General features: G+C 42.9%; 1 protein-coding gene and 1 long non-coding RNA gene across 2 annotated transcripts in view; one reads left to right on the top strand and one right to left on the bottom strand.

Annotated features, from left to right (window-relative positions):
* slc4a3 (solute carrier family 4 member 3) overlaps positions 1-7,734 on the top strand; it is a 38,589-nt gene extending 30,855 nt beyond the window's left edge. Inside the window, 10 exon segments of the mRNA XM_035523733.1 lie at positions 10-225; positions 415-563; positions 864-1,058; positions 1,272-1,484; positions 1,607-1,696; positions 1,919-2,085; positions 2,195-2,448; positions 2,566-2,735; positions 3,354-3,527; positions 3,774-7,734. Coding sequence (XP_035379626.1) covers positions 10-225; positions 415-563; positions 864-1,058; positions 1,272-1,484; positions 1,607-1,696; positions 1,919-2,085; positions 2,195-2,448; positions 2,566-2,735; positions 3,354-3,527; positions 3,774-3,851 — 1,706 coding nt within the window. The 3' untranslated portion in view covers positions 3,852-7,734.
* Positions 7,735-8,505: 771 nt separating this feature from the next.
* Positions 8,506-12,707, bottom strand: LOC118240982. The gene is made up of 4 exons (XR_004775752.1): positions 12,367-12,707; positions 10,881-10,950; positions 10,210-10,348; positions 8,506-9,183 (listed from the first exon to the last, which is right to left on the bottom strand). It is a non-coding gene; the product is annotated as an uncharacterized LOC118240982 (long non-coding RNA).
* Between the last annotated feature and the right edge of the window lie 219 nt (positions 12,708-12,926).

Raw genomic sequence — 12,926 nt, 5'->3', positions numbered from 1 at the left:
CTGTGTCAGATGTGAGTCACGACGAGCAGGAAGATGAGGAGCTGGAGGTGGACCCGCTCAAACGCTCAGGTGTCCCGTTCGGAGGCCTGATCCATGACATCCGACGCCGTTACCCGTATTACATCAGCGACCTCAAGGACGCACTGGACTCTCAGTGTATCGCTGCTGTCATTTTTATCTACTTTGCAGCACTCTCTCCCACAATCACTTTTGGAGGCCTGCTGGGTAATAAGCTCTTAGACCTTTTTTTTTTTTTTTTTTGCTTGGTATATCTCTATCTCTTTTTAACTTTTTAACTCTTCTTTGTAAACAAAAAGAAGACTCTTTAGCTCATGCTGCGTGTTAAGAGTTATATTACTTTAAATATAATATGAAATGTGATTAGACTGTCAGTATAAGTTCTGATATCTCTAGGGGAGAAGACTGAAGGTATGATGGGGGTATCAGAGCTTCTCGTCTCTACGGCAACGGTCGGGGTGCTGTTCTCCCTGCTGGCCGGGCAGCCCCTGCTCATTATTGGCTTTTCAGGGCCTCTCCTTGTGTTTGAAGAGGCCTTTTACAAGGTAGCCCACAGCCACTGAGCAGCCACTAGCTGCACTCCCGTCATTACTGATAGCTAATTTCTTACCAGCATCTGTGTGGTGTCTCACTGCACACTGCTTGTATTGCTGTTAGTTGCTCCTCTGGGCTCTCTTTGCTATGAAGACTCGCTAGACATTATCTGTTCAATAATAAGAACAGCAACCAACCTCTCTGCTCTTTCCCCTCCATGGAAAGTTTTGTTTGTATTGAAAGTAGCAGTAAATCAGACAGTGTGCAGCTGTAAGTGTACCTGAATGCCATTCTCCTCTTCCCTGGATCAGTTCTGCCAGGCGCAGGGCTTCGAATACCTCACGGGCCGCGTGTGGATAGGCTTCTGGCTCATTTTCATCGTGCTGGTAATTGTGGCAGTTGAGGGCAGCTTCCTTGTGCGCTACATTTCGCCCTTCACTCAGGAGATCTTCGCCTTCCTCATCTCCCTCATCTTCATCTACGAGACCTTCTCCAAGCTCTTTAAGGTATGGGCCTATTGTCTGAAGTGGAAGTACCCAGACACCATCATTCCATCCAAAAGCTTGTGTCGTAGTATGTAGGTGTATTGTGCCAAAACCACAGCCTAAGTCTTCTGTCCTAATTCCCAGTGTTTGCAAACATGCTGAGAGTCTACAGGCAAGTTTCAACTTGATTTTCACTTGTGTAGATGTGAGCTATTTTAAAGGTTTTGGTTTTAGGTGTTCCAAGAGCACCCGCTATTAAGAAGCTACCCGACCTCTTCCGGCCCTGGACTCAGAACCCCGGGGCCAACAGACGGGAGCGTGCTAGTGGAGGGAACCATCCTGAACCAGCCCAACACGGCACTGCTCTCTCTCGTCCTCATGTTGGGGACTTTCTTCGTGGCCTTCTTCCTTAGAAAGTTCCGGAACAGCCGTTTCCTTGGAGGCAAGGTACAGCCATCGAGGAACCACCCAGGGCTGGTACCAAAAACGCCACTGAGATTTGACCAAAGGTTGACCAATGTTGCAGTCACACTTGGCTTTACTTGTCTGTTTTTTACTTAAATCCAAAGGTCAGGAGAGTCATTGGAGACTTCGGCATCCCCATCTCCATCCTGTTGTCTGTCATCGTGGACTACTGTATCCCTGACACCTACACACAGGTAACCAGAATAGTGCCAGGAACAATAGTGTCCTGAACTGTGCCAGGTGCATCTCTACAGAGCAACAGTGAGTGCTCTGATCTGTTCTGCTTTCTCATACTCCTTATTAAATACTTTTCTGGAACTGAAGACAGGCTTCTGTCAGAGTGTGTATGAGAGTGTGGTGGAATGCTTGGCGTGGTGGACTGGGACTGACGAAACGTGTGTGTTTTGTGGGCGCAGAAACTGAACGTGCCATCGGGCTTCTCGGTCACCTCCCCGGACAAGCGAGGCTGGTTCGTCAGCCCATTCGGAGACAAACAGATTTTCCCCGTGTGGATGATGGGGGCGGCGGTGGTCCCTGCCCTACTTGTCTTCATTCTCATCTTCATGGAGACCCAGATCACCTCGTGAGTTTTGGCCTCGCATCCAAACCGGACGCGTCACCGTTCCACAGGAAAACATTTGAAGTTTGGGTGGCCTCAGTTAGTTCATCTTTCTCCCCCCACCCCCCTCCAGGCTGATTGTGAGTAAAAAGGAGCGGCGCTTGGTGAAGGGTTCCGGCTTCCACCTGGACCTGCTGCTAATCGTGACCCTTGGGGCGATCTGCCCGCTGTTTGGCCTGCCCTGGCTGACGGCTGCCACCGTGCGCTCCGTAACCCACGTCAACGCGCTGACCGTCATGAGCAAGGCCACTGCCCCAGGAGAAAAGCCCATGATCCAGGAGGTCAAAGAGCAGAGGGTGACTGGCATGTGTGTGGCCATACTTGTAGGTAAGTGAGGTCATAGTTTAATAACCAATGCAATTTCTATTTACCATTTCCTTTTTTTTTTTAGCTTGACATTACATTTTCCACTGCAGCCCCCTCACGCGCTCCTCTAACCTGCAGGCGTGTCCATTGTGATGACGGACGTGTTGCAACACATTCCTCTGGCTGTGCTGTTTGGAATCTTTCTGTATATGGGCATCACCTCTCTGACTGGCATTCAGCTCTATGAGCGCATCACCCTTATGGTCACCCCTGCGAAACACCACCCTGATCATACCTATGTTGCCAAGGTAAACCGAAAGGACTGGGAAAGTTAAGAACCATTAGCTGTACTCTGCACATTTTTAAATGGTTTGCTGATAATGCATGTACTATGCTAGACTGTTGTTCTGCGTTGACTGATGTTCAATGTCTGTGTGTAGATGAGGAACATATGATTGTATACTGACATTTTGGCAGTGCTATCTCAGTGGTTAAGGTGCTTGACTATAATTGGAAGGTTATGAGTTCAAGCCCCCACCAATAAAATGCGGCGGTTCAGCCACTCAGCAAGGCTCTTAACCCTCAATTGCTCAAGCCGTGTTTAGTCATAATTGTAAGTCGCTTTGGATAAAAACGTCTAATGTAAAATTTCACCAAAGTCATTTTAACGCGGCCACTAGGTGGCGCCCAAACACACATTTCTGTCATCCTTTGAAAAAAAACAACAAATAGCAGGCCCCCACACTTATGTATTAATGTGACAACTTTTAGAGCAAATAGCAGTTTCTGGTAGTGTACAAAATAAGAAATAAAAAATATATTTTGGAGCCACACAACTAGTTGTCTCTGCTTCCTTGGGTTGCTCAAGTAAAGATTCTTTTACAGTCATACACAACTACCATCCTTCCTTCCCGGGGTCTTTATAGGTGAAGACCTGGCGTATGAACCTGTTCACCATCATCCAGCTGCTGTGTATAGCCCTGCTGTGGGTGGTCAAGTCCACCACAGCGTCCCTGGCCTTCCCCTTCATACTCATCATGACTGTGCCTCTACGCAGACTCATCCTCACTAGAATCTTTGAGGAGCGTGAGCTGGCAGCGGTGAGTCTACACACCCCTTCCCCCACACTCCCTCTCACACCGGGCTTCTCAGTGCTGTTCCACACGTAGGACTGAGACCGAGGGCCTTACGGATGGGGAACAGATCTGGCGTTGGGTCCACATGGCCATAATGTGACCTTTTTTTCTCTTGGAGTGGATACAGAGTTGTGCAGGTTGACCTTTGCTGACACCCTCTCATACAAACACTCAGTGTAAAGCACTCTCTCTCTCTTCTTCCCCTTTCAGCTGGATGCAGATGAAGATACACCCAATTTCGATGAAGATGGTCATGATGAGTACAATGAGATTCACATGCTTGTGTAGACCAGGCTCTCCGAGGGGTTCTCGCCTTCAACAACACCAATCAATCAAACTACAAGACAAAGGACAAACCACTGCAGTGAAGGTGATACTAGCCACAGTTTCATAGTGAGGACCCACTCTACATGCTTCACGTGTGCATTCAAATATTGTATTTATTCTGTGTATAATTGAGATATTGATGTTGAAGGTTCACATTATTTAGATACTGTTTATTGCTGTTATACTTAATTTGTTATATATAATTTTATGTGTCATTGATTCCTCTAAGAAGAGTAATCTCTGTGTCTCGCTAATGCTCTTAGAACTCTTTGCCGGAAACACACAGAGTAGACGATGCACCTTAAAAGATTCCTTCTGTTTGCAATGAGGGAACACAGAGTACAGTGCTGCGTCTAGTGTGTGCTATGCACAGAGAGTAGTGGATACAGCGCACTGTTCAGTATACAGAGCACAGCTGGTTACACTTGGTAGACTGGACACCCCTCCCCCATAGAAGCCCACTGCCTGTAGATCTGAGTTGCCTTCTCTTTGATACTGTAGGCATTGCCCACAGGGCCTGAATGACTTTCAGTAGCATCTAAGTTCAGGACCCTCAGGGTGGTTAATGTTCTTTGTGTGGAGTCCCTTTGCTTGTATGCAGTACCACTTGTCCGTGTAGTTGTGAGAACTAGAGGGGACTTCTTTTATTGCCTGGTGAGACCCCAGCAGAGGGCTCCTCCTAAACTTTAAACTAATTATTTTTTTGTGTTTATTTGTTGTGCTTTGTTTGCTACACAAACTCTCTGATGTAATTGTTCCTCATTGTTGAAGAACTTCCTCCTAAGCAGAGAGGCACTGAAGGGCATTTTCTTTCTTTTTATCTTGTTTTATTTATAGAATATTGATTAGTGTGTAGACACTGAGCGTTAGGGTAAATGGAAAAGTATAGGATGTACTGTCTTCATGTTTGATTTATTTTTGTGTTGGCAATGTGATTTTTTCAGAGACTTGGAAATACATGTGACATTTTCAGTTACATTTAAGCTAATGTTTTATAAGAACAGTTAAAGCCATAATATACAGGATTAAGTTGATTTCTAGATGTACAGACTTACTACATAATGTTAAAGTCAGTATTATTCAATGGCTTCTGAACTGCTAATATACAGGAATACAGTTGGCCTGAGTGTTTGACTCATCTGTATTCTGCTGCCAAATCTGTGGATGGGGTCATAGAGGAACCCTGACCTTGGTTCCATTCACCAGACTCTAACTAGTTTAAAGAAAAAGTGCATGGCCTTCTAACAAGCACCTCACTCTACAGCCACCAGATCTGTGCTGTTTAGCATGGCTCATAGCCAAGTTTCTTTAAGGTCCAGTGAACCTCTTATCGTAAATTTCGGAAGAACAGAAGTATTAGCTGCCGCTCTTGTCTGAATGCACTTGGAAGGTCTCTTACCCTGTCCAGTGAGCCGCCATTGGCTGTTGAGAAAGTCGCCCTTTAGACTGCAAATAAAAAGCTGTTCATGTACTCACTGGTTGTGTACATGCCCCCAACACACAGACCTCAAATGAAAACATCCCTCATATTGTTCAGTTTCATACAGATCATTTAAGAGATTTTTTTGTTTGTTTGTTTGCTTGTTTGTTTTTTGCTTACTTGCACTAGTTTTAGTGTAATATATTTAGAGGTATTTGAGTGGTGAAAATATTCAGTAATACTCATTTTATTCAGTCAAACACAAGACCAGATGCTGCTACCCAGTGTGCCCCTCAGAAGGCCATGATGAGTTCTTTAGTCAAGGAACACATTTGGATAGTCAAATGTGAACTGTGTTGATGCCAAACCCGGTAGTGCATTTTGCTCATCGGATATTCACTTTTGCCTTGAGGGCTGTCCCTAAGAGGCGCCAGTATTTAAACTTTACAGTAAATTACAGTGCAGATTATCTTGCGGTTGTTGGATTGTTAAAACTGTTACAGCCCTGAAAGGCTAGAAAAGGTAGAAACATGGCTTTGGTGTACTCTTGAGTTTGGTGCCGAGATACTTGCTCTGGAACGCATGAGGTGTGGGGATTTATTGCTCTGGGAGTTACCAGCACTGCCATCCCATAGCCTTAGCTAAGCCTTTTCTGCTTGTAGCCTTTGCAGGAGACCCTGAGTACACAGTGGATCCAAAGACGGAGACTTAGTCACTGACACCCTTCCTATAGTCTACTGAGACCACTACAAACAACAAATTTAGCTGTCTCCATATTTAGCCTTACCTGTGAAATTTTCCATTGGCAATGTCAGACTATTATAGATTTTATAAATTGTTCTGCAGTAATGTATGTTTTGTAATAACTTTGTGTTTTCTTTGAGTATGGGATGTACCTGCCGTTTAAGAGATGCATTCTGGCCTCGAATTCCTGCAGACATGCTACCGTGGCCCATGTGTTTGTGTGACATGCTGAATGTATGTACTGCAGCGCATAAGACTCTGTTGGTCTCGGCTTGTAACGTGTGTCCCCTCTGTAAACTTTGTCTGCTCCAAGAGCAGCCCCCGTCATAGGGCTGCTTGGACACAGCAGGAAGAATGGCTTAAACCAATAACTGTGGATGGGGAACAAAAAGGGGACCTCGAAGAAGCAGCGTTTGTGATTACAGCTGACGTGTCCAGGCAGGGGTGGTGGTTGCCAAGGCTACAGACAGGTTGCTCATCCAAAAAGCCAGATGACCTGGAGGGCTGTGGGTCAGTGTGGGGTCTTTCAAGCTCAGTGCTGGGGAGGACACATGCAGACTCCTCACACACAACCTGCTTGCCACTTCGTTCAGGTTCATACTATAAGTATGTGTGTGTTTGTGTGTGTGTGTGTGTGTGTGTGTGTGTGTGCGCGTGTGTGTGTGTGTAGAAGGGCTGCACGATATGTAAAAAAAAATAAGTTCCGATGCCTTTCGAGATGCATTGTAAATCTTGGTGACCCCCTTGATGGTTAATGATTGCTTTGCATTATTGTGACCAAAATTATTTATCCTTGTTGAAAATGATTAAATTGTTAGATTATTACATATGTTACACTGAATGCCAAGATTCATGAAAACAGCCATGAATCACATAGAGCATCGTTCCTTGGTCAGGCTCATTTGCATATATCAGCCTTCTGTGATGTCAGTATTAAGGAGGGGGGCACTACCGCAATAATGAGTGTGTCTGTGTGTGGCTGTGGGCAGAGATGAAAGAAACAGAATGTTAAAAAACTAAGAAGAAATGCATTCTGTAGGAAGAAGAATTAAGAAGGGGGCGTATTATGACTGCCATTTCCTACCTGTGGATTTTTGCAGATGCAAATGAAACCAGGAGAAAAATGAGCAGTTGGAATGTTAAAAGGGCTTGGCAGGGTGTGAACTCTGAAATGGGTTACAGTCTGGGTGTAGCCCCACTAGTCGCACAGACCACCCACCAATCCCTGCAAATGACGTGTTATGGAGAGCGAGTGATGACAATCAGAAGCGGCTGGAGTTACACATATTCCAGTGGGTGTAGCACATTCAGTTGTGTATTTGCAGTGTGTTCATTAATCGAAACAGCAAGTGGAATGGTACACCAAGTAGGTGGCATTCACTGGGAACAGCAGCGGAACAGTTGTGGGCTGGTACTTGTTCTTTAACGACACTTTTAGTCAACTCCAGACAGCATTCACTTCAGAGTGCTGGAGTGATTATACAGGGGGTTTAACACTTTGAGGGTGTCAGTGTATTAAGGGAGCTGCTTGCCTCTCGCGTTCAAAATCACATTAGTTTCCCTGTGTACGTTACGTCCGGTGTACTCTAGTTAGATCACCTTTAACACTTGCAAACACATTTAGCACTTACGAACAAAGACTTCTCACAAAGATGATTACATTTGAATTTCTATAATGGATAAAGAAATTATTTTGGTTTTCACATATGCAGCACCATTTGTACTGAATTTATGTCAAAATGTCAGTCCCCAAAACAAACCTTGTGTAGAATTTCTGTTAGGAATTCAGATTGTTGTATGAATGTAACTTAGAGGCGTAGTTTGTCAAAAATAAGACAAACTTGTTATAGAAAATGATGTTTTACTTTAGCTTTAGCAATACTAAAAAATGCTGATGTTATGTGGCTATTTTAATAGCTGTACTAATTGCTATTACTGTAAAAAAAAAAGTTTTCAAAACACTGTAAAATAGTTATTTTTTTGTCTCTAATAAATATTTATTGTGTTTCAAAACTTTTGTTGCAACATATGCGTCTATACTATGAAGCTCATGCCGTACCTTTTTCCCCTGATAGGAGTAACAAGTATGTTGCCCTCAGCCATAGACTAGCAGTATTTTCACTGTCCTGACTTACTCTCAAATGTGAAAGGTTGCATGTCAGCAAAAAACCTCAGCAACTTAAAACATGCACCAGGAATAAAAACACAGAGTGAAAGGAGGTCACATTAAGAAGGAACAAGCTCAGTTGAAAAGTGATTTACATGTGTTCCTGTCACCACTTATAATGTTATTAATTATGTGTCAGCTAGAAATTGTGAAAGAAGTGAAAAGAGCTTGTGTGTGAATACCATTCTGCCAATCACAGATAAAGTAAAAGGTTTTAAACTATATCAGTTCAGAAGCACTTCTGTATTCTGTGGCGTGGGCCATAGATCAATGATAAAAACAGATGCAGCCTACTATATTTTATTCTTTTGCACATCTATGTGGGCTTTCCTTTGGGGACAGTCAATGGATGGCGTCAACCTCCAATATGCTTACACAACTGTTTAAAGTGAACAGTCCCAATTTCACAAATGCTCGAAACTCTAGTTTTTTTTTGTTTTTTTTTTTAGAAAACCAAAGGCAACCCAGGTGCTACATCTAGTTATACACCTTAGTACAGATGCTAAATCTATATACTAGTTCTACACTTATTCTCTGGCGAACATAATGACTTGTGCTTGCCCCATGCCCTTAGGGAAACGCAGATGTTGACTACAAAGTTGGCTGCAGCTCCAGGACCACGGTTGCTGCCCCAGACCTGGCTCTGGCCCTGGGCCTGGCTCTGGCCCTGGCTCTGGCCCTGGCCCTGGCTCTGGCCCTGGCCCTGGATCAGCTGCGCTGCCCCTGAGGCTCAGTAGGCGGCGCTGGTGAGGTGTGCGCAGCAGAAGGGCAAGAGGAAGGTGGTTATGATGCAGGGCAGCACAAGCAGCAATACCACATGCACGTCGGGGTCCTGCATGAAGAAGCACAGTGAGAAATAGGTCCGGTGGAGCTCCAGGAAGAGCTCGTTCTTCAGGGAAGTCTCCATGCATCCGGCGTGATCGGCCGCGTTCCTCACGCATGCATCCAGCTGGGCATAGTGACTAAAGGGATACGAAGGCGACAGTGGAGTTAGGGAGTTTCACAGCACACACTGAGTGTACAGGGAGTGTACTAGCTCCCTCTCTGACTCACACTATGCACGTTTGTTTATGTGAGTTCTCAAGACATGAAGGCAATGTGTAGTATATCTGTGGATTATACATATCTAACTACCTATATATTAGAAGACTGTTATAAGCATAGCCTTAAACCTAACTAACCTTAGTTACCTCAAATAAATGTTTTTGTTAAACTTTTGTTAAAAACACTTTACTTTGTAAAGGAAACTTTTTGCAGCTCTGAGGTAGATTAGCCCTCTTAAACACCATACACTATCTCTATCCCACACATCCATGTCCACATCAGAATTAGATAATGGGTGTTTTAAGAGCTACCACGCTTTACCCCTCGGTCATGCGTGAGAAAGTAGTGCTGCTGGGAGGAGGTGGCTTTGGAGTAGCAGCAAAGCCTTCGGAGTTATGACAACACATGAGACATGTCTCTCTAAATGAGACAAAGAGAACCCAAAGAGTGCAGTCATACGTTTGGTGTGGCTCTAATTAATTAAAACCTGAAGCAACAAAAACCCCTGCAAGGAAGCAGAAACCCATGACTTTCCCATGACTACAGATTGTTATTTTTAGGACATTCTCCCCACCCCCTCTTCAAACAGAGAGGTGTCATTTGTGAGCTCATGGTCCTATCCATAATGGAATTAATACAGCGATAACCTGTATTAAAACACACATGAACACACCCAGAGCACATGCACATACACACGCACTCATGCACACAAACAGCAGACAAGCACATATACACACACACACACACAGCAGACAAGCACGTATACACACACACACACACACACACACACACACACACAGTGAACAAGCACATACACACACATGCACACACACAGCAGACAAGCACATATCCACACCCACACATGCACACACACAGCAGACAAGCACATATATACACCCACACATGCACACACACAGCAGACATGTATGTATACATATACATACCCTTTAGTGGTGGGCCAAGGACATTCCTTCTGGTAGTTGCTGCTTGCCATACTTTGATTGTACAGAGGTATACAGTGATTCTGGACCTCATTATCAAATGTGGCCTTGTCGCAGGACCAAACTTTGGCCCCATTAAGCACTGAAAAAAAAATTAATATTTTATCTCTCTTTCTACCTCTCTCTCTCTCTCTCTCTCTCTCTCTCTCTCTCTCTCTCTCTCTCTCTTGCTATATATATATATATATATATATATATATATATATATATATATATATATATATATATATATATATATATATATAATCATTTAAATCTAATTAATGAACAGAATGATGTGTTCCTTGTGGCATTAAAAAAAACAGCTTCCATTAGATAGCACAATAAATTAGAGGTAGTGGTTGGTTTCATGTCTATAAAAGGCCATTTCCTCTATTACCAAATTACATTGCCCATAACTTACAGTCCATTACTAAAAGAAAGGAAGATGTTACATGCTACTCACTGTGGCTGACATTAGCGGTATGGTTTCAGTTAATTTTAAATATAAAACCCAAGTGCAGAAAGCAGCATATGAAGACAGAAGACCTTTCTACTTAATCAAAGGACTGATCTTTCCTTTTCGGAGCTCATCTCATGGCTGCCTACATTTCCAAGCGTGTGTTTGTAATTACCTGTGAATGCTAAGCGGATGATTAAAGCTGTAGAAAACACTGAGCTCCCATTCCACACCATCCCTCCGAGCTTCCAGGCCGGAAAAAAGAGCGTGTGACAGTTAAGGACTTCCAACATTTACAGTAACATGATTTGTCTTTCAGCATGTGTTATGGTGGTGAGGTCAGAGTGTGGAGAACGCTACATCCAGAGGAACGCTGGAGAAGGACTGTGACTTCGTTTGGGCTGACCTAGCTTCTACACACGCTGCCTGTAGCAGGTTTAGTGTTCCATTTCAAACCTTTCCCTCGTTACTGTGTTGTTGTTGAGCTTCCCATGTTTCATGATTTATACCTCATGAATATGCCTGACTCTTTCTGGTACTGGGAAGACGCACATTTTGCTCTTGGCAGGGATGTTATGGAACAGTTTTTCCATAACTGTATTATGAGGCTCATGATAATGTCAAAGCAAGAAATACGTCCTAGTATTTCTGAGAGCCTTCTCATAACCCTGCTTGAAATGGTACCAGTATGCATGAATCCTGGTTTAAAATAGAAAAAAAACATAACAAAACAGAACTCAAGAAAAAAAAATTCAAATGCTGACATACACAGCAAATAGTGTTCTTCCTGTAGCCATCAATTGTGCTACTAGCCAGTTCTTCTTATGAACATAGTTACTACAGAAAACAAAGTTTTGGGTAGTTCTATCTCTATATAATTATGAAGTTTACATTGTATGTTTTATTTAAAAATTTATATCACATTATGCAACATTAAATAACTTATTTGGTTAGAGTCTACAATGTTTATAACACAGACTCAAGCTCCACCCACTTCAGAATGTACAGCTCATACAACTCGTAACAAACATTAGCATTAAAACATTAAGAAACACATGAACATTCATGGCACATTTTGTATGCCTTTGATTGGTAATTTATTAGCAAATTATGTTTGCTGTAAACCCTGAACCCCTACTGTTCTGTTGAAATATTCATTTCTCCCAGCAAATCTTTCCTCTGATAACAGATGGACATTCTTTGCTTTGGTTCTACATTTTCATCATTAATGAATTTATCTCCAGAGACCGTGTTTCTCCATGAGACCAGCTGAGGAACCATGGAACATTCTTGAAATATATTCCCACTTATAAAATATGCTTTTTGAAAATGGGACTCATACTTAAAAAGTCTCAAAAACAGACTTGAAAAATAGGACAATTACAGGAATAATAAAATATTTTAACAAAATGTAATGCCACAGTGTGTTTTTCTTTCAGACATTACTTTACAAAATGGTAATGGGGAAACTAATTTACAACAGTTCTTTCCAATAAATAACTGAAATGTTCATTTATGGGATTACAATGAAGGTAATTGAATCAATGCATTGACTTGCTTGAGATAATAATTTTCTGGCATTCTCCATTTCTCTCTAGTTGTATTCTGAGTAATTATTTGGACTTTAAATAGCTTTATTTGGAGTAATATTTCTTGCTTACCTTAGGTTTGAATACCTCCTCACTTCATATCATCTGTCACGGGCTGTGAAAGGACGTTTTCGCTGTAGCGCTGAAGTGCCACTGGGGAGGCACTTGGTGGGAATGCACTGAACCCTTTAGTAAAGCCCTCTGGCAGTCCCTTATGTTATCAATGGGACTAAGAACTCGCTTTCGCAATTACCAGCCCTGAGCCCTTGGACGACTGCTTCCTTTCCCATTCCCATTATTGAGCGCCGTCTTTCTCAGGCATATTCTAATTTCCACTTATTCCCAGTTGTATATGACAAATCAGCCCTCTGTTTTACTCAGCAAAGATAGGCAAGACATGCTAGCTCCAGAAGCAAACAGCTAATTTGGCCTCTATCTAGAATTTTTGATGGATAGGCCATTTCAGCAGCTGTGTTCAAAACACGTTTACTCCCACCCAGCCCCCAATTCCATGATGGTTATTTTGATGAATGAGGACACAAGTAGTCAATAAATAATTCATCCAGTGAGCCTTATTTCTGCCACTGGTCTGTAAAACATTTGAAGACAATGAGAGTAAACTCATTGAGATT

Source organism: Electrophorus electricus, chromosome 2 (assembly GCF_013358815.1).
Source record: "Electrophorus electricus isolate fEleEle1 chromosome 2, fEleEle1.pri, whole genome shotgun sequence".
Taxonomy (NCBI): Eukaryota; Metazoa; Chordata; class Actinopteri; order Gymnotiformes; family Gymnotidae; genus Electrophorus; species Electrophorus electricus.
This window is presented reverse-complemented; position numbering and strand designations above follow the sequence as displayed.